At 39.5% G+C, this 25,855-nt stretch overlaps 1 protein-coding gene across 4 annotated transcripts in view; it reads right to left on the bottom strand.

The window, feature by feature from the left end:
• ilrun (inflammation and lipid regulator with UBA-like and NBR1-like domains) overlaps positions 1 to 25,855 on the bottom strand; it is an 81,566-nt gene that overhangs the window by 26,042 nt on the left and 29,669 nt on the right. For 3 of the 4 annotated variants that reach the window (XR_013889252.1, XM_080210237.1, XM_080210238.1), the window contains exons 3-4: positions 17,625 to 17,822; positions 13,615 to 13,943 (exon numbers count right to left, since the gene is read on the bottom strand). Coding sequence is in view for 2 of the 4 variants with exons in the window: in XM_080210237.1 (XP_080066363.1) it covers positions 13,615 to 13,943; positions 17,625 to 17,822 (527 nt within the window). In the remaining 2 variants the exon portion in view is untranslated. Of the gene's footprint in view, positions 1 to 7,820; positions 13,944 to 17,624; positions 17,823 to 25,855 lie in introns of all 4 variants that reach the window. The other variant, XR_013889253.1, reaches the window with a different exon arrangement.

A 25,855-nucleotide genomic window follows, 5' to 3' on the forward strand; every position in this document is an offset into this window, starting at 1 on the left:
AATTGTATTCATAGCTCCTACAGCTAAAGCCATCAGCCACACACTGCAAATTACCCAGGCATATTAATCCTTTTCCAAACTCAACTACAAATGAATCTGATGTTTGAGCTATGAATGACTTGACTATTACCATGACACTGGTATTTTATGTTGAGTTTGAAGACAAGGGATGGAGAAAGTCAACAATCCATTCAGAACTGAATAATGGCGAACATCCTTCGAAGTTAAATATTTGATACAGAATTATAATCTTCATTGCCTAACTGAAAGAAGTCCTCAAAATCGAATAATGGGAGTCCCATCTTACCCACGATCAAGTGTCTTTGGAGGCCTCCATCTCCTCAAAAACTCAAAAATGCTGTTGCCTCCCATCACCACAGAATATATGCTTCATGTCACATATTCTGAAAACAGAAGGAAAAGCAGCAATATTGAGCTGCAATGCCCCACAGTGTGCAACAAGCACAACAATAAGCTTACCATTCCTTCAGCTTCATCAGAATGCTTTCACAGACTACAGTTATACAGAAGCACAGAGAGAAGTATTCAATAAATGGTGCTCTCAAGATAGATACTGTTAAACGCTCTAATTATCTCACATCCTTCTAGCAAAGCAATTCATTAAGTGCCATGGTTTTACCCTACCAATGCATACAAACTCTCCAAAAAACAGACAACTGAATTGGTTCCACGTAGAAAAAAAAATTCAGGCAATTCTAGCTTTATGACATTATTCCTGAAGATGGCACTGTTCACAAAATGCACTTAACAAAAGAATTGCTTGCAACTGTTCACCTAATCAAACAATTCTTAATCAACATCATCATAGATAACTTCAAGAACTACAAATTATTATAGATCTTTGCACCTTGCAATATATATCATTGATCTGTTTCCCTCTTCAACAACATCACAATTTTGGTATTATTTGTGAAGATCAAACACTAACATGTCCAATTCTTTGTGACCAGCACACAACCAGTCACAACAAAGATCGTAAACATTCACGCAGAATAAATATATCCATCAATTAATTTTACAAATGCCCCATAGCTTAGCTAATAGAGGTTTTTCTAATTCCGCCATGCAAGCTCGACAGAAGAGGAGAATTCTGATTTGTCTGTGCAGAATTAGCCAATGTTAGCCTGAGTAACAAGAGAACGCATTTGCCTTAAACGTAAGGAAAAACAAAAGATTCGCCCCTACCAATACCCAACTGCTCCTTCTCAAAAATACACAAAGGGGCAAAGGATCTGGTTTAGCTATAGCTTCGCTGTAGTTCAACGACTAGCCAACCAGGGTTCAAGATAAATGGGGGTAGCAGGCAAACTCATCACCAAAGCACCACCAGTTGTCCGCATAACAGACTGGGACAAGAAATTCAAGGAAGGCCACCCTTGCTCTATACATCACAGCTCCACTGGTTTGGCGATTACAGGTACATGTGCAAAGACAAAGAAAACTGCAGCGAGTGTGCAAAACAGAATCTGCGAGAAACTTCTGCTCCAATCACAGGTTCTATTTCTCCCAAGCTGTTGCTCCATCTCCCCCAAAGATAGGCTCCCTCTCTCTCGGTCTTGCTGCTTTTCCAGATACAGAACGTATGATGGGTGGGAATTAGGGAACCAGTTATCGGAGAAGCTGGAGCAATCATCTTGACTCACTCAATTCAGGCATTCCACATTCTCCAGGGCCACTATGACCAGTTCAGGTTGAACTTTTGACATCATCTGGAAACAGGACACAGTCCAGGAAGTAAAAAAAAATAAAGAAAGGGGATGGGGGCAACCCTGAAAGCCAGAAAGGATGCCAGGGAAAGCTCTTGGTCGCACCAGAACATGGGCAGCAGCCAGGGAGACAGTCCATTACATTTTAATTTTGTGTGGTGATGGTAGAAGGGGACTGCAACGAAAATAATAAGAGAACCATGCATGTTAATTGTATCTTCTACTAGTTTACCTGAACTGCTTATGCTGATCTGTTTCTTTGTAAATAGTTGGAATTTTAGAAGAAACTGATTCTCATTTATTAATGGAAATTGGGAATTATTTTCATGCAATAAACATATTGGGTTATAATAGTAACTTTCATTTTAATCAAAAATGCTATTAGAAGTAGTCAACGCATTGGTTTTAATTTTCCAAAATTCTCTACCTTCGGGGACTGGAAAATAGTAAATGTAATCTTATTCAAAAATGGAGGGAGACAGAAAATAAGAAAGTTGTCAGTTAGCCTAACATCTGTTATAGAAAAGATGTTGGAAGCTATTATTAAAGATGTTATTATAGTAGAGCACCTGGAAATTCAAGGCAAGCAGGCAAAGTCAAAGGTTTTGTGAAAGGGAAATCATGCATAACCAATTTATTGGACTTCTTTGAAAGAGAAAGTGCATCAGGGAGGGAATAGTGGAAAGAAAGAGATGGCAGATGAAGTGAATAGTTATTTGGCATTGGTCTTCACAAATAACATCCCAGAAATAGCCGTACATCAGGAACTAGAAGGAAGGCAGAAACTGAAGAAGATTACTATCATAGGGAAGCAATTCTTAAATTGTTGGGATGGTGGGTCCGAATGGATTTTACCCAAGGTCGGAAAAGAAGTGGCTAGAGATAATGGATGTGTTGGTTTTAATTTTCCAGAATTCATTAGACTTAGGGAAAAATAACGTAACTCTTATTTTTAAAAGGTGGGAGATAAAAAGCAGGAAACTATAGGCCAGATAGCTTAACATCTTTCATTGGGAAATTGTTACAAACTATTATCAAAGACCTTGTAATAGGGTACTTAAATAAATGCAGAGTAATCAGGCCACGTCAACATGGTTTTGTGAAACAGAAATAGTGTTTAACCAAATCATTGGACTTTTCTGAAGAAATAACCAGTGGTGTGTTTAAAGGGGAACTGACAGATTTTCAGAAGGGATTTGAGATGGTATCTTTTCAAAGGTTATTGCAGAAAATAAAAACGAATGGTGTAGGGAAGTAACATATTGGCATGGATAGAATATTGGTTAGCTAATAGAAAACAGTGGGCATAAATGGGTAACTTTCTGGTTGAGTGGTGTGCCACAATGGATCAGTGCTGAGTTTACAATTTTTATAAATGGTTTGAATAAAGCGACTGCTAAGTTTGCTGATGGCACAAGTTGTAAACAGGATACAAGGTGGCTACAAAAGGTTAAATGAGTGACAAAGATATAGCAAATGGAATATAATGCGGAATCTTGGTAGGATGGATAAAAAAAAGTTAGGCATATTAGGTAGAGGCACCTGAGTTTCCTTGTGCATGAATCGCAACAGATCAGCATGCAGGTATAGCAAGTAATTAGCAAATCTATTAGACCATTATTGTTTATTGCAAAGGGAATTGAATATAAAAGTACAAGACATTCTAGGACTGGCTTCTAACATTTTGACTATAATTGTGCCCTCTACTTCTGTCAGCAAACATGAATAAGACTAATTGCAATCTTGGCCTGTAGTTTTAAGTGAGCTCTGTACAATCACTCCATTTTAAATTCCTCTCTTTTCCTTTCTGTTGCTGTAGAAGGGGAAGGGTTTCTCAGTGCTTCTAGCTCTTAGTTCGACCAGTTTTGACAGGCATATGTTTTGCAATGGAATTTTTGTAACTTTGTTGATGCTTCCAATTATGTTGAGATTATGTTTCAATTATACAAGGCATTGATGAGACCACATCTGGAGTACTATTTACAGTTTTGGTCTTCTTATTTAAGGAAAGAAGTACATTAGATGCAGTTCAGAAAAGGGTTACTAGATTAATACCTCAAATAGGCAGCTTGTCTTATAAAAAAAGACTGGACAGGCTAGGTTTGCATGCATTGGCGTTTAGAAGACTAAGAGGCAACTTGTTTGAAGCATTTAAGATCCTGAGGGAACTTTACAGGGCGGATGCCAAAAGAATATTTCCTCTTCTGGGAAAATCTAGAACTTGAGGTCACTGTTTCAAGGTACGAGGCCACCCATTTGGAACAGAGACGAGGATTGAGACACTTTGGAATTCTCTTCCTCAAAAGGTGGTTGAGGCAGAATCCTTGAATGTCTTTAAGGCAGAGCTAGATGGATGCTTGATGAGCAAGGGGGTGAAAGGTTCGCAGAGGTAGGCAGGAATGTGAAGTCCAAGTGAAAATCAGATGAGCCATGATCTTATTTCGACTCGAGGGGCCAAGTGGCCTGCTCCTAATTCCTACGTCCATGAAATTGTGGTTCAGTGGCAGACAACTCCTTTAGAAAGGGGGGAAGCATCAACAAAGTTACAAAAATTCCATTGCAAAACATATGCCCGTCAAAACTGGTCAAACTAAGAGCTAGAAGCACTGAGAAACCCTTCCCCTTCTACAGCAGAAAACGAAAAGGAGAGGAACAAGAAAAGACAAGAATTTAAAATAGAGTGAATGTACAGAGCTCACTTAAAATTACAGGCCAAGATTGCGATTAGTCTCATTCATGTTTGCTGACAGAAGTATAGGGCACAATTATAGTCAAAATGTTAGAAGCCAATCCTAGAATGTCTTGTACTTTTCAAAAATCTGATAAGAGAAAACAAATTTGCTTAATATGATCCAGAACAAATTAAAACAAAAAACTTAAAAAGGGATAATTATAAAATGAGGAAAGGAGTAAGTACTTTCCTAGCATCCTAGTACTGGATCAGGTTTATGTACGCAATAAATTATACTTAATTCAACAACAAAAATAAGGCCAGATTTTTGGATTAGGTTCTTTTTCTTCAAAAGTTCAGAAAATAATTGAATATATTTTCTGCATTAAGCAGAAAAAAGCATTTACTTTTCATGTACTCAATACATGTATACGTATTTCACAATGTATGTCACAAATAATGGCTTTTTGAAGTATAATTACTATCATGTAGGCCATCACAGCAGCTAATTTATTCACAACAATGTTCCACAGACACCGTGAATAAATAATCAGATAACCTATTCTGGGTGTCACTGGTTGGCAAAGAAACATTGGCCAGGATACTGGAACACTGCACAATTTTCTTAGTTCTACCGTGGCAAAAAATACATTTGAAATAATGAGTTGTGGCTCACGGGCACCTCCAAGGCTCGCTGGACCTTAATCAATATATCAGTAGGTATGCCTGAGATTAATCAACAGCCAAAATATATTTGCTTTAACCTTCTTTCCTCAGATGACTTGGTAGGAATCAAGAGTTTTATTTCTTCCCAATTTCCTATCAGAAGGGTGTGAGATGGTCTAAGCTGCATATCCCATCAGAAAATTAGACACAGCTTGAACAAACCAGATATAAAAAAGCAATGCTTTCTGTTTTTAAGCCCCATCACTGTATTACAGCAAGAAGACACCAGCAGTGTTCATTTGCACTCTAGGAATTCCAACATATTTCAGCGACATTGCCCGCTGTGCATTCTTGGAGTTGTGAACAATTAAAGGGATACGTAATGATGTATGCTGGGAGTTTGCTACTTGCATGAATTACGTCACTGAGGCACTTGGGAGAACTCAAGACCAAACCTTCTGAGGGGAAAGACAAATTCATATCCAACTCAAAACAGGATTGTGATTACACTACAGATCTTATTTTCAGTACAATGCCTTCCGACAACATTGCACAGCAGACAATTGGGACTCAGAATGAAATAAGTTGAAGCCCTCCATTCGAGAGTTTGAACAGCCAAACTAGGCTGATAATGCAATACTACTGAAGTATCAGAAGTGCCTAAATGAGATGTCAGATTGAGGTCCTATCTGTTCAGGTACAAACAAAAGGTTCTCAGATACAATTCAAAGAAAGCTGGGATTTCCTTGTAACCTGGCCAATTCAACCAATTTAGACTAATTGGTCACCTCTCTTATCTATGACATTTGGCATCTTGCTGCAAGCCAAGTGGATGTTTCAAACAGCAAACACAAAATGGTGAAAGTCTTTTCATTAATGACAAACTAATAGTTCTGCGCGTCGCAAAAAACTTGAACTGTTTATTATAGAATAATTCCGTTGGAAGCTTTAGAAATTTGATACATCTTATGAAAAAGGTATGAAGTTTTGTGGGGGCCTGAATTTGTTGAAACTCAGAAGCTACAAGTTGGAACACAGGAATCTGATCTTTAAGCTTTGAACCCAAGAGCAATGACTCATCCTGTAAACAAGTCTTTTACCACCAAGCCATAGGCCAGGAACTTTCTGGCTTCAATTCCTATTCTGTAGTTTGGCTCTCCTGAAATCAGCTGATCTAAGGCAACAGACAGGATTTAGCATTCCTGGACGTACTTTTGGATGGGTGGTGGGCAGCATGGGGAAAGAACAAAGGGAAGAAAAATATTGATCACCCTGTTTTCTCATTCTTGGTTGCTCTCCAATTACCTCATTGGCAAATATAGCCATATAAATATAGTAGATTCGTATTTAGCCATGGTGCACTCCTCCCATCACTGTCACCAGGCTGAATAATCTAGGTTTATACACAAAAATTGGCTCACACAACTCAGTCACTGAATTATATTCCCACACACGACCTATTTGCCAGACATGAGGAGAAAAGTTGCATCTTTCTTTTCAAGTGAATTCGCAACAAGTACTTCGCAACTTTACCTCGTCAGAAGGAAAACATTTCCAGCTTTGAAACAAATGTTTAGTTTCACAGCACACCTGGCATATCAAAGCAATGATAGAAATCACTGCTCAAGGCTTTTCATTCACTGAAAGCCCTAATTTACCAATGATTAAAAATTCCAAGAAAAATAAAAGAATAAACTTATTTATTTCCCTTTTACAAACTTAAAGGTCACAGAAGTTTTAGTTAATTATCCCAAAAGATTAGGACTAGATTTTTCTGTCAAAAAATCAGTGAGGCTACTAGTGCTCATCGTTATTTGTGTGTTAATGTTATAGCAACTTCAAAGCTTAAGCAGACGCATTATTATATGCTAATATCTAAAAGAGTTCAAGTTGTGTTGTTGTGCCATTAGTTTTAGAAATGAATTGCTGTCTGCCCTACCACTGGCATGCAATAAATATCATGAAGTCGCTGCAGTTATGTGGTACATACACACGAAACTCACCACAGAGTCTCAATTTCAAAAGCAAGCACTCTGAACAATTAATAGTTAATAAACTACTGTCAATCAACTGATCTGACATAGAAAATTAAGTATTACGAGCGCAGTCTCATTCCTTAATTGTCACTCAAGATTTCCTTTGTGTCATTTTCTGTCGAACCTTGCTTCCCTTACTTTTTCTTTCTGTACAAGTCATCAAATAATTCTTCAGTCTTTTTAGTTTACCTTTCAATCTAACTGGTTAAGGAGCTCCACAGTTAGTTGCCCTGTTCATTCTGATACCAGATGCTGTTAACAACTTAGCAATTTAATCACTTCTTTACAAGCTGAAAGGTGCAGAGAGGTGTCTAACACCAGACACAAAGCATCCAGCTCTAGGCAAATATGGCCAATTAATTTGTGAAGTGCTGGAGATTTGAACATATCTATGCACTCACTACCTAGGACAAACATTCCAGAGCAGGTGAAGCACAAATCAAATGCAACGAATGGTCGTGACCAACATTAGCCAATAATGCACCTTAATTCTAACCTTAGAAAAACTCTCCTACAGTATTTCTCCTTTGCTGTCAGCTTCAGGGTTTTAGATGCCTGTAGCTAGTGATAATATTTGAAGAATAGAGAATTTTTGCGTAATGGATAAGTTCCCACTAAGAACTGAATGAAAACTCTCCAGCATATTTATTTTCCTTTACATCGAGGATTAAAAACAAAACTATGTTCAACATTAAGAAGAAGATTTGGAATTTTTCTTACCCTAAATTCTGACAATTTGCAATGATAATAACTTCAACAGAGTTAAGTCCCAAAACACTGCACAGTAGCATAATCAGCAAAAACTGATATTAAGGATGAGATACTCAGAGGGAAACTACAAACTTGGTCAAACAAATAGGTCTCAAGAAACCACAAGGAGATACTAAATTGGCAGAGAGATTTATGGACAGAATTTTAGAGCTTAGCCCGTGGATGGCTTATAGTAAGCCCATCAATATTAGGGTGAACAAGTGGAAGTTACAAAAAAGTGCCAAGACAGAAGTGCAAAGTTCTGAGCCCAAAGCTGCAAATAGTTTAGCTAAGCTCTGTTAGTGGCTTATGAAAGGTTAATAGCATGCAAATTGGGTTTATGCTGAGTTCTGGGAAGGTGACATTTGAAAACCATGGTTTAGACTTCCCAATGTTTAACAAAAGGAAATTGTGATTCATCCATTTTGAGCTGTGTGGTGTATTTTTGGCTATTTTCCATCTACTGACACTGCAACACCACGGAGTGCTTCCCATACTGTCTAACCCTGAAACTGCAGGGGAAGTAGCCAATATGCGATTAAAAATATAACGGCACAGTTGCCATTCAGAATCTTGTCTGAGTGGAAATCTAGGCTTTTATCTCCATCAAATTTACTGAGGGTGCCTTCCCCACAGCGTGTACAAAAGCCTAAAATCACCCTTGTAACAGTGGACTGGCCTCTAATCATATGTTGCATATTCAACAAATAAATAACAAACATTGGTGAGCTTTGGAGCCTAACTTGGGTTCACTGCACATCCCCCTAATCTCCAAATCTGGCTCAATTTCAAAAGAATAAATTTGCATGCACCTTCCATTCTTAAACTACTTTAGTAACTTCTACTGTAGCATTTGTTGTAACAAAAATATTGGGACAAACCTTTACATGAAGAATTTTCTCTTAGTTTTTAACTTGTGGCACCATTTTGATGGCTTCACCATCTTCTTTGCAGATGCACAAGCAGATACGACTTTTAAATCAGTCTCAGGAGTCTGCTTCTGATCATGTCACCAAGGGGAAGCATATAAATGAGAAACATGAGGGAACCAAACGATGGGGAAGAAAAGTCATGGCAGGAGATACTCTGGCTATGACTGAATAGGTGAAGTACAATTGGGTGATGGCAATCTAATTCAAGTGAATAGAGGAGTGACAAGTTCAGCCATGTCAAGCTGTACAGTGGTCAAAATGACACGAAGTGTGCCACAATTAATTACAGATATGATTTTTGACTGAATATGGCCATTTCAATGTAGTGGTAGTGTGCAAAGCTGATCCAAGAGATTCAAACAGCGAGTTGGGGACATGTTCAAAAAACAATGAACATGTTGAACAAGAGAAAATTGAAGATGGAATACTAGTTTGTAACAAGAAGAGAAGTGATGATGGCAGTCTTGAAAGGGAGGGAGACAGAATCTGAGAAGAGGGACATTGGCAATGGCAACTAACATTCTTTGTGGAAAAGACAATTGACTGTTCAACAATTTAGTTGAGAGAGCAGGAGGTTGCCAATACGAGCTCAGGGAGATAGGAAAGAAGACAGTTCACAGCACAGTGTGGCTGTGAATGTGGGTAGGTGAGTTTATACAGAGAAAAATATTAAGGAAGGAGGAAAAGGCAGTATACAAAGGAGGGAGCCAAGTTGAGATGGAGGTTGAAATCACCAAGGGTAAGAAGGCACTCTCAGTATGGAGCCTACAACAGAAAAGGAATGAGGCTATCTTGATGAAAAACTTGGGTGATTGAGAAGAACAAGAATTTGTTTTAAAAGGAGAGGTTAGCATGTTGGAAAAAGGCAAGCACTCAAAAGGAAAACGTGTTACCAGGAGAAAAATCAATGATATGGATTTGAATACAGTGAGATTGTGGAGATAAGAGCATTGATTCCAATAAGTGTACATTCTGGAGGAACACGCCGTGTGAGGTAGTGATTCTTAACCTGCTGGCAGAGTTCAAGGGTTGGTGTTTGGGAGTTGATGGTGGGTGGGGTGAGTGAGATAGGAAAGTTGACGAGATTAGATGTCAAGAGAATGCAGGAGTTGCAACTGTTAGTTTTAAGGAGGCAGCAACAAGTGCCTCCCTTTGGAGAATACCGACTAAGGGAAGCTGAGAGTTACTCAAAGAATTCAAGCCTGGTCTGGACGCAGAATAGTGAGAAGCCAACCCAATACAAATTGAGAGCAAGTACTGACTGGGCAGAGTAATTAAAAATGATCAAAATAACAATAAGAATTTGCTCAGACTCAAGACTCGAATAAATTCTTCCAATCCTGATAATGGGTTCCTAGCCTCCAATCAATTCCTCAGGGACTGGGCACAACACATACTAAGAAGCTTACTTTGAAGAACTTTAAGCAGTTTTAAAATAACCAACTGCTCTCTAATTTACCTCTACTTATTCCCAAGACCCAGATATTACACCACAAAAACACCTTCTCTTTCCAGGCACATCCATTTCCAACTGGGAACTGAACAAGTGAAAAATACAGGCACAACTTTATATACTGTTACACTGTGGTACTGCACACGAAACGATATACCGTGTCAGTTCTTGGAGCATGATTGAGAGTTAGCTATTATCAGCTCAGAGTTGCTCAAGTCAGATCAAGATTGTGGCTGATCTCAGAATTAAAAATGCAATAATTGCCATAAGTCAACTGACAATTTTTTTCTGTACAATTTTTTTTTGCATTTCAGTGAGCTCTTCATTAACTGATCTACAAGTAAGCCATTTTAAGCAAACGCTTTTAACTGTTGGCCTTGTACTTTAGGAAAATGACCTCAAGACTCACAAAGTAACTCTCCTGACCTTTAAGGGTTCCACTCTAGCTGCTGTCAAAATCAGTGCTGAAACTCAAGTTATTACACTTTCATTCTTCTTCTCTTCTCCCCTGCCCTGTAAAGATTTGGGGGAATGCCTTGCATCAGCAAGATTTTTCTTGAGAACTTCTTGTTTTGGCTGTTTATCATCAATAGGATTGTTTTCAATTAAATATGCATCCTTACATACTTATCATTTCAGGTGTGTTGAACCCAGCCTGACAGGATTTAGTCCTGCAATTATAGAAGTTTATCACATTCACACCAATGCAACGTCATTTATGGAATGGAATACAAAAAATTGCTCATCAAAACACTCAACGGTATTTATTCCGCTACAGCTGTCAAGCAAATTACATTCCAGTATCCAATTCAAGTTGTAACTGCAAGATATGACAATGGGGAAAATATTTGCTAATGATTTAAATACATAATTATATCAAAAACATTCTTGACCTGGAAAACTAATCTGAAGTAAAAGCAAGACCAATAACAAGGAAAGAACTGATAAACATAACCGAGATAAGAGGGTTCAGTAATCAGACATTCTCTGACACACAAACGCTACTTTGCAAAATTGAAAATATTTCTGTTATTTTGCCAATTAACTTCCACACATCACAACACAGCAAACAAAAAGCTAAGGATTACAGTGTTATGGAACAACACAATTTGATGAGAAGTCAATCTCACTGTTCAGATTTGGTTCAACTTATTCAAAACTGATATTCTCAAAACCATTTAGCCGATAGGCAAAGGGAACCATTTAGTTGTTTAATGTTACAGCCTCACTTTAGCAATTTTTACAGTCAAAATAGACATTTAATACTAAATAGATACGATCAAGAATTTCTACTGGAAATGTAAGCATTTCATGGGCGCACACAAGCATGCCATCTACAGCAAAGAATCAAAAACTACAGCACTCTATCCAATTCAGTAGCACTTGGGAAGCATAACTTATCCTTTAGCAGCCCAGTATTTGAAGTGATTTCAGTTCCCTAAGTACAGGTATATCACCATTCAAAAAAAGGCACAATTAAATGAAAGGATATTTCAAGCTGCAGTATATACTAAACATGTAGCATTTTTTAAAAACATTCCCAACATATTCCAAGACCATGCTACCTTTAACATATCATTATTCACCTTTCAAATACAGGATCATAAGATCATCTTTTCAAGAAGGGCCTCACTGAAAGATGCTTTTTGTTTTAGATCAGACAATCTGCAGGTTTCCTGACCCCCCACCCCCCCTCAAGTGGACATCACTTGAGCAAATGAATGCCAGCAAGTACTCAAGAATTGTCTCTAAAACATCAAGTGCACTGTCAGTTCAGACTTTCATTTTTAATTATTTTAATGAATAGAGCAGAACTGAAAGTGGATTGTCTGTTTCTTTTTAGAATTTAAATTAGGAAGAACAACCTTGTGAAGAGTTTCTTCTCAAACAACTCTCCGTGAGACTCTTGCCCTGACCAGCTATGAATGACAGCAAGGTACAACTCCCTGGGCACCAGCTGACTCCAGTATCTCACACAAAAACTTGTATAAACATGTTCATCGAGGGCACCAGCAGCAGAAGGGGACCAAATTCTTCCCCAGCATTCTACTTATACATACAATATGGATTACTAATTCATGCTCAAGGACCAACCCTCCCAAAACATCTGCCTTCCTTATACTGAAAATCGTTAATATACTACCCTCATCTCACTCACTATTGCCCCTTGTAAAACTAGCTAGATGCACAGACGAGGAATTTAATCCGGGACCTTGCAACCACTTTAAAACTGTTTCCTGAATCCTCACTTCTGTCCAAAGTAATTACAACACATTAACGGTCTTTAAGGGAAGGGAAAAAAAAGGTCTAATTAAAGCTACTGCAGGTAAAATTCTCAATTATTTTCCATACTCAATAATGAGCGTGCTAAGTACGTATGTTTACCCAGTTAATAAAACTGACAGTGCACTGATTCTAAGTTTCGCACAACGAAGCGGACTTGAGAATTTCAAAGAAAAGAAATCTCAGTACCTTGTAATTTAACTAGCAAAGTTGGATCCTCACACGAGTAACAGGCAGAGCAACACACTTGCACCAATTCAGGACCGTCGCACTATGCTTAAGGCAGGGAAAAGACAAGGATCATCTGCTACTGGGCTAATATGAATGTGATATGCAGAAGATTCAGGTACAGACAGTGCATCACACTCGTTACTGAGAGAAAGCAGTTTGAACTGGGCAGATGAAGGAAGAAAACAGATAAAATACTATGCTAGAAAATGACAGTTAAGAATCAAAACAGCAAAACTTAAAATGAATTAAAACAACGTTCAGATTTTTCATTTTATTTACAGAACACATATAACATACATTTGTGTTCTTCAGCCTCTGTAAGCATTCAAATACCCTTATGAAGCTAAGGATGCAAAATGTGGTACGCCTCCCAGTGTCAATAAAATTGCACTCCAAAGGATTTTATGTCAAATAGCAGGTTGCAGATAATTCAGCCATCTATATTTGTTGTTATCCAGGGGGTAAATAAAAGAGATGAGAAAGCTTGCCAGTACAATGTATCATTACAATCCAAGATAAAACAAATTTCACCCTCACAAGTCGCAAGAGTACTTCAAATTGGTAGTTCAACTCAAATTTTACAATATAGGATGAGAAAGGCTACCGTCAAATTTTAAAATCAACCTCACTAACCCAGCAATCACTTCTGAAGTTAAGGTTTACTTGTGGCAAGAGTAAAAATATAGTCAGGCTCCTATGACATCTGGCCTGCAGAATGACCTGAGCTAGGGATCTTCAATGGTGCTTCAAGGCATAAAATGGGAAACGGTTCTCTCCCAACACTATCATCCCTCAACTTCATAAGCTCATTCACACATGCATAGAAAAAATATAAAAAGGAACAAACAAATCATTCTGTATTTACCTGACTGTAAGTCACCACTGATAAGTTGCTAGAGTGACTGTTAGGGGAGATATTTACAGAGTTCTGCGACAGTCCATTTTGATCTTGTTCATTTTGGTCTTCAGTTGGGCCCCATGAATTTTTACTAATGGGATTTGTACTTTGGCCCCCAGGGTCCTTCACATTGTTGTCTTCAGATTGCCTGTTTTTCTGTGGTGAAGCGAAAGGGTTAAAATTGCCTTCAATCTTGCGACAGGGTTGTGAAGAAAATTCTGTTTCAAATGAAGAAAGCTGCTGCGTAACTCCTAAAAGGCCTCCGATTTCAACACTCAGAATCACCCAAATCACATCTGAGAGCGACACAAAAGCATGGAATTATGATAAGCATGGCAATTATGACTGAGAGCTAAAATTTCTTTCTGTAAAAAATTCTAATTATCCACAGAAAACTCAGTACAACTTACATTTAAACATTTTCCACCCCATATAAACATGTTTTTTTTTAAATCAATATACAAAGGTGAGCTTCCAGTTAGGATTATAGATATTCTATGCATATGAATTGCAAAATGTGCTTCCTTCTCCAACTTGCAGTTTTGCCTTGGGAAAAAGATTATTTGAAAAGAAACAGGAAGAAGAAATAAAGGCAGCCAACAATGCAAACAGTTTTTCTATTAGATGTCCAAATATTATTATTGTTCTCAATTTTCTGCTCATTTCTTCGATAGTAGGCTTTGACTGACAACACATGGCCTTTCCAAGGTTACCTTGAATGATGGCAAGGCTATCTGATTATGAAAGATCATCACAGCCAAGCTTATTCCTACTTTAATAGTAATAAATCTACTTTCGGCAAAGGGAGGGAAGCAGTCATTAACCTGCAATCGGTGCCCCACAGCCCCTCCCTCATCATCATTTTGTTGGAGAGCATTTACATCAATTATGGCATCTTACCACCACAGATCTGAGATAAACCAAGCTCATTCCTGCTTAATGCCTCTATGAACAAAGACTTCCCCATGAGATGGATTTTTGCATCTTCTCATGCCACACAAAAGCCCAAATTAAAAATGCACAAGGGAATCTTTTCCCAAGTCTCAAATCACATTCTATAGTCAATGAGGAGATACACAAGCACAACAAAAAGGTGACTCTCAGAGTCCCTACAGTGCATTTGATCCAGTGAGACTGCATCCACTCTGCAAAAGAGCATCCTACCCAGGTCCCAACCCCAGAACCTCATGTATTTACCCTATTAATCCACCTAACCCACATATCATGGGAAACTAAAGGGTAAGTCAGCATGGCCAATCAACCTAACCTGCACAAATTTGGACTGTGGGAGGAAACCAGAGCACTTGGAAGAAATCTGCGCAGACACAAGTACAACAGCAAACTCCACAGTAACTCAATGTCGGAATTGAACCTGGGTCTTCACACTGTGCTAACTACTGTGCTGCCATGCTTCAGTCTGGATATACCCCATTATAGAACATAAGAACATAAGAACATAAGAAATAGGAGCAGGAGTAGGCCATCTAGCCCCTCGAGCCCGCCCCGCCACTCAATAAGATCATGGCTGATCTGTTGTGGCTCAGTTCCACTTTCCCGCCCTCTCCCCATAACCCTTAATCCCCTCTCTTATCAAGAACCCATCAACCCGCTTCTTAAAAATATTTAGCGAGGCAGCCTCCACCACTTCAACGGGCAGAGAATTCCAGAGATTCACCACCCTTTGAGTGAAGAAGTTCCTCCTCAACTCCGTTCTAAACCGCCTCCCCTTTATCTTGAGGCTGTGCCCCCTAGTCCTACTGTCTTTTTTGAGCGGGAAGAGTCTCTCCACCTCTATCCTATCCATCCCATTCATCATCTTATACGTCTCAATGAGATCTCCCCTCATTCTTCTAAACTCTAACGAGTACAAGCCTAGTTTATTCAGCCTCTCCTCATAGCTCAATCCCCTCAACTCCGGTATCAGCCTAGTAAACCTCCTCTGCACTCCCTCCAGGGCCAAAATATCCTTGCGCAGGTGCGGCGCCCAAAACTGCACACAGTACTCCAGCTGCGGCCTCACCAATGCCCTATACAGCTGCAGCAAGACCTCCCTACTTTTATATTCAATCCCCCTCGCTATGAAGGCCAGCATCCCATTCGCCTTCCTGACCACCTGCTGCACCTGCAAGCTGGGTTTTTGCGACTCATGCACAAGGACCCCGAGGTCCCTCTGCACCGTCGCCTGCTGCAGTTTTTCGCCCCGTAAGTAATAGTCCTTCCTACCATTCTTCCTACCAAAGTGGACCACCTCACACTTGCCAACATTAAATTCCATTTGCCATTTCCTGGCCCATTCGCCCAGCCTATCTAGATCCTTCTGCAGACTCTCCACAATACCCTTTCTGTTGTGAAACTTTTTTAGCCATTTACAAATTGTCCACCTCGACTACTGAGAATCAAGGGGCAAAAACAGCTGTTGCATCACAACTGCTTCATAATACAAATCAGCAGTGCTGTTTGCCAGATTTATTCTTATAAATCTTGCATTAATTTCAAGTCCAGAGTAGCTCCTTCAGAAAACTGAAGCAAATTTTAATATGAATTGAGGCAGCAGAGCTCTCTTTGTGCTGATTCACTGAAGGTTAAAAATTTTCTATGATTCAACAAAATCCAAATAGAGATTGGTGACAGTTCTCTCAACATAATGCAAAAGAAAATATGCAATCCCCAATATTCAAAGACCTGTCAAACCTACTACATATTGAGTATTTCATACGTTGCTAAGCAATTCAGAGGAATGGGGAGGGAGCAAGAGCAGAGAAGGGGATAAGTAAGAATGACGCAAGGACTCAAGACTGTGCCCAACTGAAATCAACAAATCATAAACTGCTCATTGCACAAAAGTACTGGTACAAGATACAAGCTGACTTACCAAACCATCATATCAGCCAATGGCGATCCTCATCAAAAAAGTGTGATGAACAAAAATTTGACTTTATTTAAAAAGATTAAGCAGGTACAGAGAGGATTAAAATAGTGCATAAACATTTTAAAGCAGTAATATTTGTTCCATTAAAATGGAAGGGAGGTGAAATTGTAGAGTGATGAAAGATTAGCAGCTTTCTAGGAACATATCAAAGCCTTTTCTTTTGGTGGTAGCATCAGTGCATGTTCTAAAACACAATATAAATGTTTCAGATATGTTGTACCTGCAACATCTCAAGTTGCAGAAACAAGCATGCCTTGCTATCCGGATTGAGGATTTACCCTCCAGTTAGTCAACATTGTCAACCATACAACCATAGAAGCTCTGCAGTGCAGAAAGAGGTGACTTGGCCCATTGAGTCTACACCAACTCACCAGACCCTCCAATCCACCCTGTGACCCCACACATTTACCATGGCTAATCCATTTAACCTACGCATCTTTGACACTAAGGGGCAATTTAGTATGACCAATCCACCTAATCCACATATCTTTAGACTGTGGGAGGGAATTGGAGCACCCAAAGGAAACCCAGACAGACGTGGAGAGAACATGCAAGTTTCACCACAGACATGGGGAGAACGTGCAAACTTCACAGAGTCACCTGGGTCCCTGGCACTGCAAGACAACAGTGCTAACCATCGTGCCACAATGCCACCCATCAATGACATTCGGCAAAATTTCCAGGCAAACAAATAGAATTGCAAAGAGAGCTACCTTTGCTCCATGGGCCAGATTATCAGGATTCGTGGGCCAAGTAGGACTGACAAATTATAGTTTGGAAACCTTTGTTACAGAGATGTAAAAGTTAACAAAAAAATGCAAGCTCACATAATTTATGCACTAAGGCATTGCAATTACTTGGTTTATCACAGTTTCATTGGTTTTGTACAAAACTTATAATAGTCATTTTCTGAAAGCCTAGATCCCGAGAAAGCTGATTCTACACCCTCAGACTGTTAGAATTTTCACTCACAGAGACAAGAGATCATCAAATTGCCTATTGCTTGAAAAGAAAATACTGGAGTAGGTGATTCATTTGATCTCATTACCTCCAAAGTAAAGCCCAGTAGCTGTGCACATGCGCCACTGTCCCTGGTACATTGCTGGAGTAGTTGGACTTCGCATCTGAACGCTGACATCAGTAACTTCCTGAGGCTCCAGTGACCGAACCATCACCATGTTAACATGCCCAAATTGGTCACCTCCCACATATTTTAAAGACACACCAGGAGGCCATTGCTCTGTGCCTGAGGAGAGGGGAAAACAAGTACAGTATTGTCTGTTCAGACATTAACTCATGTGGTCAAAAACTTTAAGAACAGGAAGTGCTGAAAAAAACTCAACATTCTGGCAACATCTATGGGGAGAGAAACAGTTATATAAAATATACGTTAACATAATCTATGTTCTAACATTTGAGTCCAATGTGACTCCACAGTTCCGAAGGGTCTTATTAACTCAAAACATTAGCACTATTCCTGCCTGCTGACGTTTCCAGCACATACTGTTTTTATTTCAGAGCTCCAGCTTCCACAGTATTTCGCTTTTACTGTCAAAAGCTACCACTTCAGATTGGAAAAATTACTAACTCAACCCAATGAATATAACCTTCCAAATTAGAAAATAATGATTCATTCCACAAACTATCAAATTTAACAGTAAAATGGAGAACACTAAAGCATCAAGAATAAGCTTCAATTGGCGCAAAATAAAATGATTTGATCCACAGAGTGAAACATGGATTTCAAGTGCGGCATGAACTGAAGATTTCTTCATACTTTTCCTTCACTGAATGCCCCGCCCCCTCCCCATAAACAAGAAGCATCACAAATATAAGTCAGATAGTAACAGTCAGAAAATACTCTCATTCAGCCATACCACTGGGTTTATTGTTACATTATGGATGAAACCTGCACTTAAATGAATAAATTTCCATGCGCCAACTTATTTAATTGTCTCTTTCCAAATCATGACAGCAAACATCTATTACTGCACTTAATTCACCCTGATGTCAGAGCCTGACTCCAGCTTATTCAATTATAGATTTATATATTAGGATATATTTTTTAAAATGATCATGTTTCATTCATGACACAGGAAAACAACAAATGCCAGCAAGGTTTTCAGTAATAGTTTTATTCTAAATGTTGATATTTGCCTTGCAGTGGATTACTACTCAAATTAGATGTAATTATGTGTTGCAGGTATTGTCACTAAATTAACACTGTTTCCAAATTAAGTATTTTCAAAGACAAGTTACACTTCAGGCAAATTAAAAGTCATCATACTCCAGCCATTCCTCCCCAATCCCTACAATGCAGAAGCAGGCTATTCAGCCCATCGAGGCAGCACCAACTCTATGGAAGAGAATCCCACCCAGACACATATTTGCCCCACTAATCTCCTTAACCTAAGGCACAATTCAGCAAGGCCAATACCCTAGCCCCAAGAGGCAATTCAGCAAGGCCAATCTCCCGAACCTTAGGAGCAACTCAGCATGGCCAATTAAACTATCTTTGGACTGTGGGCGGAAACTGGAACACCCGGGAGAAACCCCACGCACACCCACCTGCCCCCTCACTCTGAAATCTGCCCACCTCACCCACACCTCCATCCCTCCCTGTCCACACACCACCCCCCCCTACCATTCTTTACCCCCCTCCATCCACTCCCTCCCCATGCTTGATCCACACCCCTGCCATTTGTCCACTCCCTGCACCCCCATTCATTGCCTCCCTCCCCTCACAGCTGTCACCACGCCAACCTCGACCATTCTCCCTGCTCCCCCATTCTCCCCTCCGTTCCCCTTCCCTCTCCTGCCTGCTCCCCCCGTAACCCCTCCCCCATTTCCCCCACCCATGCCAATCGTAACCCCATCTCCGCCGGGTCCCTCCCTCCCACCACTCCAATCCCACACTGCTCATTCCCTCCCCACCTCGCAACCCCGCCTGTCCCCTTCCCACGCTGCTCCTCACCAATTCCCTCCTCTTTCCCAAACCGCCATCCTGACCACTCCCCTCCCTCCACACATCGACCAACCCCCTCGACCATTCCCTCCTCCCCATGCCAGCCTCAACCTCGCCAGCCCCATCTCCTCCCACACCTTTCCTCACCATCCCCATTCCCTCCCTCCCCCCCAAGCAGTCCTCTTTTCCCCCTCACATCACCTCCACATCCTCACCCTTTGCTCCCTTCCTCTCATGCCACACCCCCTGCACCCTTGCCTGTCCCCTCCCCACGCTGCTCCTCACCAATTCCCTCCCTCCCCAAACCCACCAAAGCAAGAGTATTGTAGCCCAACTTGCAGATGTCATAAAATAGGTGGAAAGATAAGCTGTAAGAAGGACACAGACAGTTTACAAAGAGATATTGATAGGCTAAGTATGTGGGAAAATAATTGCAAATGGACTATAATGTGGGAAAATGTGAAGTTGTTCATTTAGGAAATGGAGAACAGAAGAACCAAGCATTATTTAAATGGAGAAACGCTGCAACATAAAGGGACTTGGGGATCCTTGTGCATGAAACACAAAGCTAGCACACAAATGCAGCAGGAATCAGGAATGAAATCTTGGGCCTTATTTCAAGGAGGTTAGAGTACAAGAATAGGGAAGGCCTGTTGCAACTGTGCAAGGCACAGGTGAGACCACATCTGGAATTCTGACAGTTTTGGTCCCCTTAAAGAAAGATCATTTCATTGGAGACAGTTCGGAGAAGTCTCACTAGGATGATCCCTGATATGGAGAAGTTGTCTTAAGAGGAAAGGTTAAACAGTTTGGGACTCGACTCATTGGAATTTAGAAGAATGGGAGGTAATGTAATTCAAACATATAAGATTCTTATGGGGCTTGACAGGGTAAATGCTAAGAGGATGTTTCTCCTCATAGGAGAGTCTACAACCAGAAGGCACAGTCTCAAAGTAAAGAGGCACCAATTTAAGAAAACATGAGGAAGAAGTTCTTCTCTCAGGTCGTTGAGAGTCTTTAGAATTCCTTGCTGCAGCGAGCTGTGGAAGCAACGTTCTTGTGTATATTTACGTCTGAGATAGTTTTTTTTCCCAGTAAGGGAATCAAGGGTTACAAGGAAAGAGCAAGAAGGTGGACATGAGGAATGCTGGATCAGCATGATCCATTAAATGGTGCAGCAGGCGCGAGGGGCCAAATGGCCTCCTCCTGTTCCTATTTCTTATATTTGTGTTCTCTTGTACACCAGGAAATTCACAAACACATTAGTTTCTGTAGTCTAGCTGTGTAATTTTCATCATTTCAAAAGTATAATAGTACTTAGTATTCAGAAAACAACAGAGGGGAACAACAACAATTCTACAACTCATGACCGTGTAGGAGTGAATTATTGAATTATAGAGTCAGATCTCAGGGGACAAGCTCAATTACTGGCCAAAATTGAGTATTTCAATTGCCTGGAGAACTAGCAAATTAGACTAACTGAGGCCACTTCTACTCGAGTAAGAACATTCCCCTATCAAAAAGTCCATCGAAACATGAACATACAAGCAGAAACAGCTCACAAATAAACCTCTATACAACAGCCCCACAGAATGACTTTAATTGGTACTACAGAACTGAAAAGATGATACTGCTATAAATTTCACACCAGAGTGTGGCAGCATTTTCTTTGAAGTTTTTGAACTTCAAGTAACTGACTTCATCTATCTCCACCTATTTCCAAACTCAGGCTGCCCAAAATTCTGACTTTTATCAACTATTGCTTTTCCAGTTGCAGATACATCAGGCTTGGCTGTGTCACATGATGGAACCATCTAATCACTCAGACATCTGATCCATAATATGAACACTGAGAACCAACAAATAAATCAATGAAGTCTACAGGTGATGTCAGAGTATTAAAAGAAGCAAATTGAGTTCCATGGTGGTATTCCACAGTAGGACTTTTTTGGCATGCAGCACAAGCCTTCCATAAATCACAATTTTCGTCACAGACTTAGCTTTAATTCTCTATGAAAATAAGCCTAGTTATCCATCTATTTTATTGATAAAATCCCAGTTCACCAAATTCTCTGTAATTTCTGCCTATTTTTCAATGGTAATTTGCACTTGACCGCAGCCTCCTGCAGCTAAAAATTAAAAGCCTGCCTCAGTGCAGTTGACCACCCATGCATCAAACTCTCAATGGACTCTTCAGAGCACTGGTTCTCAATCCATGTCAAAAGGGCAACTGGAATCATACCAAGATGAGCAGACTGTTTAAGTGTTAACTTCAATTTGATTCACATTTCCTTTAAGCCTGTTTTTAAATTTCTATTTCTCTCATCCTGCCTCAGTTGAAAAATCCAACACTTGCCACATTTATCGGCTGTAACTGGGGACATGGCCATGATCTCTGCTGATCCGTTCCTGTGTAAAGTGGATCTACAGCGGGACTGGGTACACCGGAATATTAACAAATTACTGTCCCTTGCGCAGTCTCGCAACTGTGGAATCAGTCCATTCAGGAGAGTATGTCCCTGTTTCTCCTTCTTATGCCTTTTCTTTCTAACCCGTCCTGATTTTTCAATTTGATAAACATTTTTTCCCTGTAAATCAATTTTCTGGGAATACCATTAATTATTAATGTTGAAACATCAGTGTTATTCCTGTGTTCATGAATTAGTCCTTTTAAAGGTTGTAAGTAACATCCTGATAAGTACAGCAGTTGTTACATCTTTGGTAGCTACCTTCTCAATATGTTGTGTTTAGAGAACACAGCAGCACTGACCTACTCATATCTTATTAAAAGCTGCAAAAGTGCCTCTACCCTGCTCTTACAACTCTTGTCTTGCCACAGCTCTCACTAGGGGAACATACCAAATTTGATGAGTCAAAATAAAGTCACAGTGATTAAAGGTTTGGGAAACATTCCTCAAGAGAGACAGTAATTCATATATTGCTCTTGTGCCAAGGGATTACAATTGCTCATACAAAAAGCTGAAGGAATAAGAATCTATCATCCACACAAATTGAAATAAGCCCAACATCATTCAGAACAATCACTGGAACTTGTTTTCTTTCAGGTTTTAATCAAATTTCATCCTTCCCCAACAAGCTGAACAGAATTAGTATCCAGACTAACTTGCAGTTTCAGAAAAGGGGGTAGCCACCTCCACAGTTTAAAAATTTATTTGATAAATACCTAGTCCCAAGTGAGGAGCATGACTAATTACAAGGAGGAAAATACATCTGGGGGAATAAAAAATACAATTGCTTTAAATTCAGTATGCATGATTATTTTTCCTCTAAAATCTGAGGACTAGCTCATTGATCTATAAAGATTGCATTGTGATGATTTGATGCCACAAGTTCTCTTCAGGTCCGTATGAGGATTGAAAATATTTATGTTTGAATGCTAGTTTCCCACACTTGATGTCACTGACCATTATCGTTTGTGAATCTCATCCCATGACCCAGAGTGTGCTTTAAGCCGACTTAACATTTATACGAACGATCATGTGATGAAATCTGGATCTCGAGAGAACCCTTACTCTGTGCACTGGTTGGTGAAATTTATTACATCTGTCACGTCATTCTTCTCTCTTCAGAATGCAGACTAAGCCAGAATAAGACTCCAAAGGAACAGCTGGCTTATTTTGGCAAGTGAACTGTATGGGATGAAAAACTGAAATACACTTTATTCTCTGGTATATAGGAAATAATAGATATGACTGACTGTCTTAAATGGTTTTAAAAACAGATGTTTATTTGCTACAACTTTAATGTGTCCCACTTTGAAAACTAAACTCTCCTGCTGCTGGCTGGAATGCTCAAGTTGTCTCTCCTCAGTGAAACAAGATCTCCTGACAAGAATACTTCAACCCTTAGTTTTGTGATTCAAAAAGGAATAGACAACTGTTTCTAATAACCATATCAGCCAAATATAAACAGTTGATTTCACTTATCAGCCCTGAATGGGTTATATTGTTGATCATATCAAAACCTATAATTAAACAGGCTGCCTTGGCTTTTTAAACAATTAAGTTCTTGGTCATTCTGCTGTGCTTTTCTGACAGATTGTGAAGGCAAATGCAGACAACTTTCTTTGCACTTCAGCCATAAAGATTTACAGCATAAAAACCTGTCCCACAATTTAAGATCTCCTCAAGCACTGACTTTGTGCTGGTTTATTTACAAGATGCAATTGTTTCTGCATCAATCATTTCTGGTAGTAAAGCAGTCCTCCTCTCTCTCTCTCTGCAGAACAAATCTTCTTCCCATTCTCTTAATTTTGAATCAATGGCTATTCCTACTTGCATATTTAAGTCTTTCCTTATACAGTTGAACCAAATTACTCAATTTGAATAAAAATTATTATAGCCTTCTATGCTTTAATGGCTAATAGCCTCGAGATCTCAAGTCCTTCCAAAACTTCAACGATTCCTGGATATGGGAGTGGTGTCGGAGGAGTAGGACATTGCAAATGTTTCTTCCCTTTTTGGAACAGGTATGCAAGATAGACAAAGCAATTATAGGTCGGTCAGCATTGGGGAAACTTGGAAAAGCGATTTTTGGGAGCAAGATTGTCACTTTGAAGTGCGTAGGCAAATAAATGATAGCTAACAGGGATTTGTTAAAGGTAAATCGTATCTGACTAACTTGGTTACGTGCTATGAAATTGCAAAGATTGATAAAGTGAATGCAGTTGATACTGCAATACAACAGAACAATTTAAAAACTGAAGCCCGTGAGATGGAGGTGACAGCACCAAATTGGAAATAAAATTGGCTGAGATACAGAGAGCAAAGAGTAGTGATCAATGGCAGTTTTTTGTACCAGACGAACGTATTCAGCATGTTTTCTTGGGGTCAGAGTTAGAATCACCGCACTTTTCAACAGTATAAAATAGTGTAGCCCAAAGCCATTGCTGATCATCTATATTTTCATGTGTCTGTCAATCAACCTCCTATGCATACTGCTTTTACATTCCTGACAAACCTCTTGAGAAAAAGCTTATGAAATATATAATTAAATTCCTTGCATACCACATAGATCAAAGAAGAAAGAAAATTACAGCACAGGAACAGGCCCTTCGGCCCTCCAAGCCTGCACCGACCATGCTGCCGATTGAACTAAAAGCCCTACTCTTCCAGGGATCATATCCCTCTATTCCCAATCCATTCACGATTTGTGCAGACGCCCCTTAAAAGTCACGATTGCATCTGCTTCCACGATCTCCTCCAGTAGTAGAAACAACCACCACTGAGCAAAAAACTTGCCTCGTGCATCTCCTTTAAACCTTACCCCTTGCACATTAAACCTATGCCCATTAGTAATCAACTCTTCCACCTCAGAGAATAACTTCTGACTATCCACTTGGTCCATGCTTCTCATCTCCACATCTCCTTTAAAAATCCAGTCACTTCTCTAAAACAAAATTAAATTTGTCACAAGATTGGCCTTTAGTAAATCTGTACTGGCTGCCCTTGATTAACACATGTTATCTCAAAGGACTTAATATTCCTTTTTATATTATTTGCTGTGGTCTTTATTCATACTTTTTCTTCAGCCCTTTTCACCTTTCCATTAAAGGTAGCATAATAATTTTCTTATTATTAGTCCTAATATCAGTTTTGTTATTATCTCTAATGCAGAGTTGTGACTCTTTGAAATTACCTGTCCACAATCCACTGGGATATGTCATCATTGACTATATCAAAAGATGGGATAGATAAATTTTTGATCTTTCAAGGAATGAAGCAATATGGAAAGGTGGAGTTAAGGAAGATCAGCCATGAGGGCCCATTAAGGTCTACTCCTGCTTTTACTTTTGCTCATAGCTGTCTTTTGCTCTATTATGTAAATATTAATACTGTGTCAATCTTTATCCATTTTAAATTTTCATGCTCACATTTAGAACATAATATACTATAATTGCACGCCCTTACTACTGGAAAGGCCAGTGATAGGGTGTAACTTAAGTAAGACAAGTTTGCAGGTGTAGTTTTCATTACACATGTGGAAGTGCAAACTTATGATGGTAATATGTATATAATTAAAAAAGACAAAATTTATAGTTTAAGAGGCCCTGGTCCAATTTAGTGTCCATTTTTGTTCAATAGTACTTCTGAGGCACCTTAGGATATTTTCTTGCATTTAAGATGGTAAATTAACACACAAGAGATAGAAGCAGGAGCAAACCATACAGCCTGTTGAGTGCCTCCACCATTAAACATGATCATGGTTAATCTGGGATTTCTCCCATCCATTCCTCTTGGCTCCTGGAGAACCCAAAAATCTATGTATCCCAGTCTTAAATGTATTCAAATGGA

Source organism: Carcharhinus amblyrhynchos, chromosome 22 (assembly GCF_965287045.1).
Source record: "Carcharhinus amblyrhynchos chromosome 22, sCarAmb.v2.hapA, whole genome shotgun sequence".
NCBI lineage: Eukaryota > Metazoa > Chordata > Chondrichthyes > Carcharhiniformes > Carcharhinidae > Carcharhinus > Carcharhinus amblyrhynchos.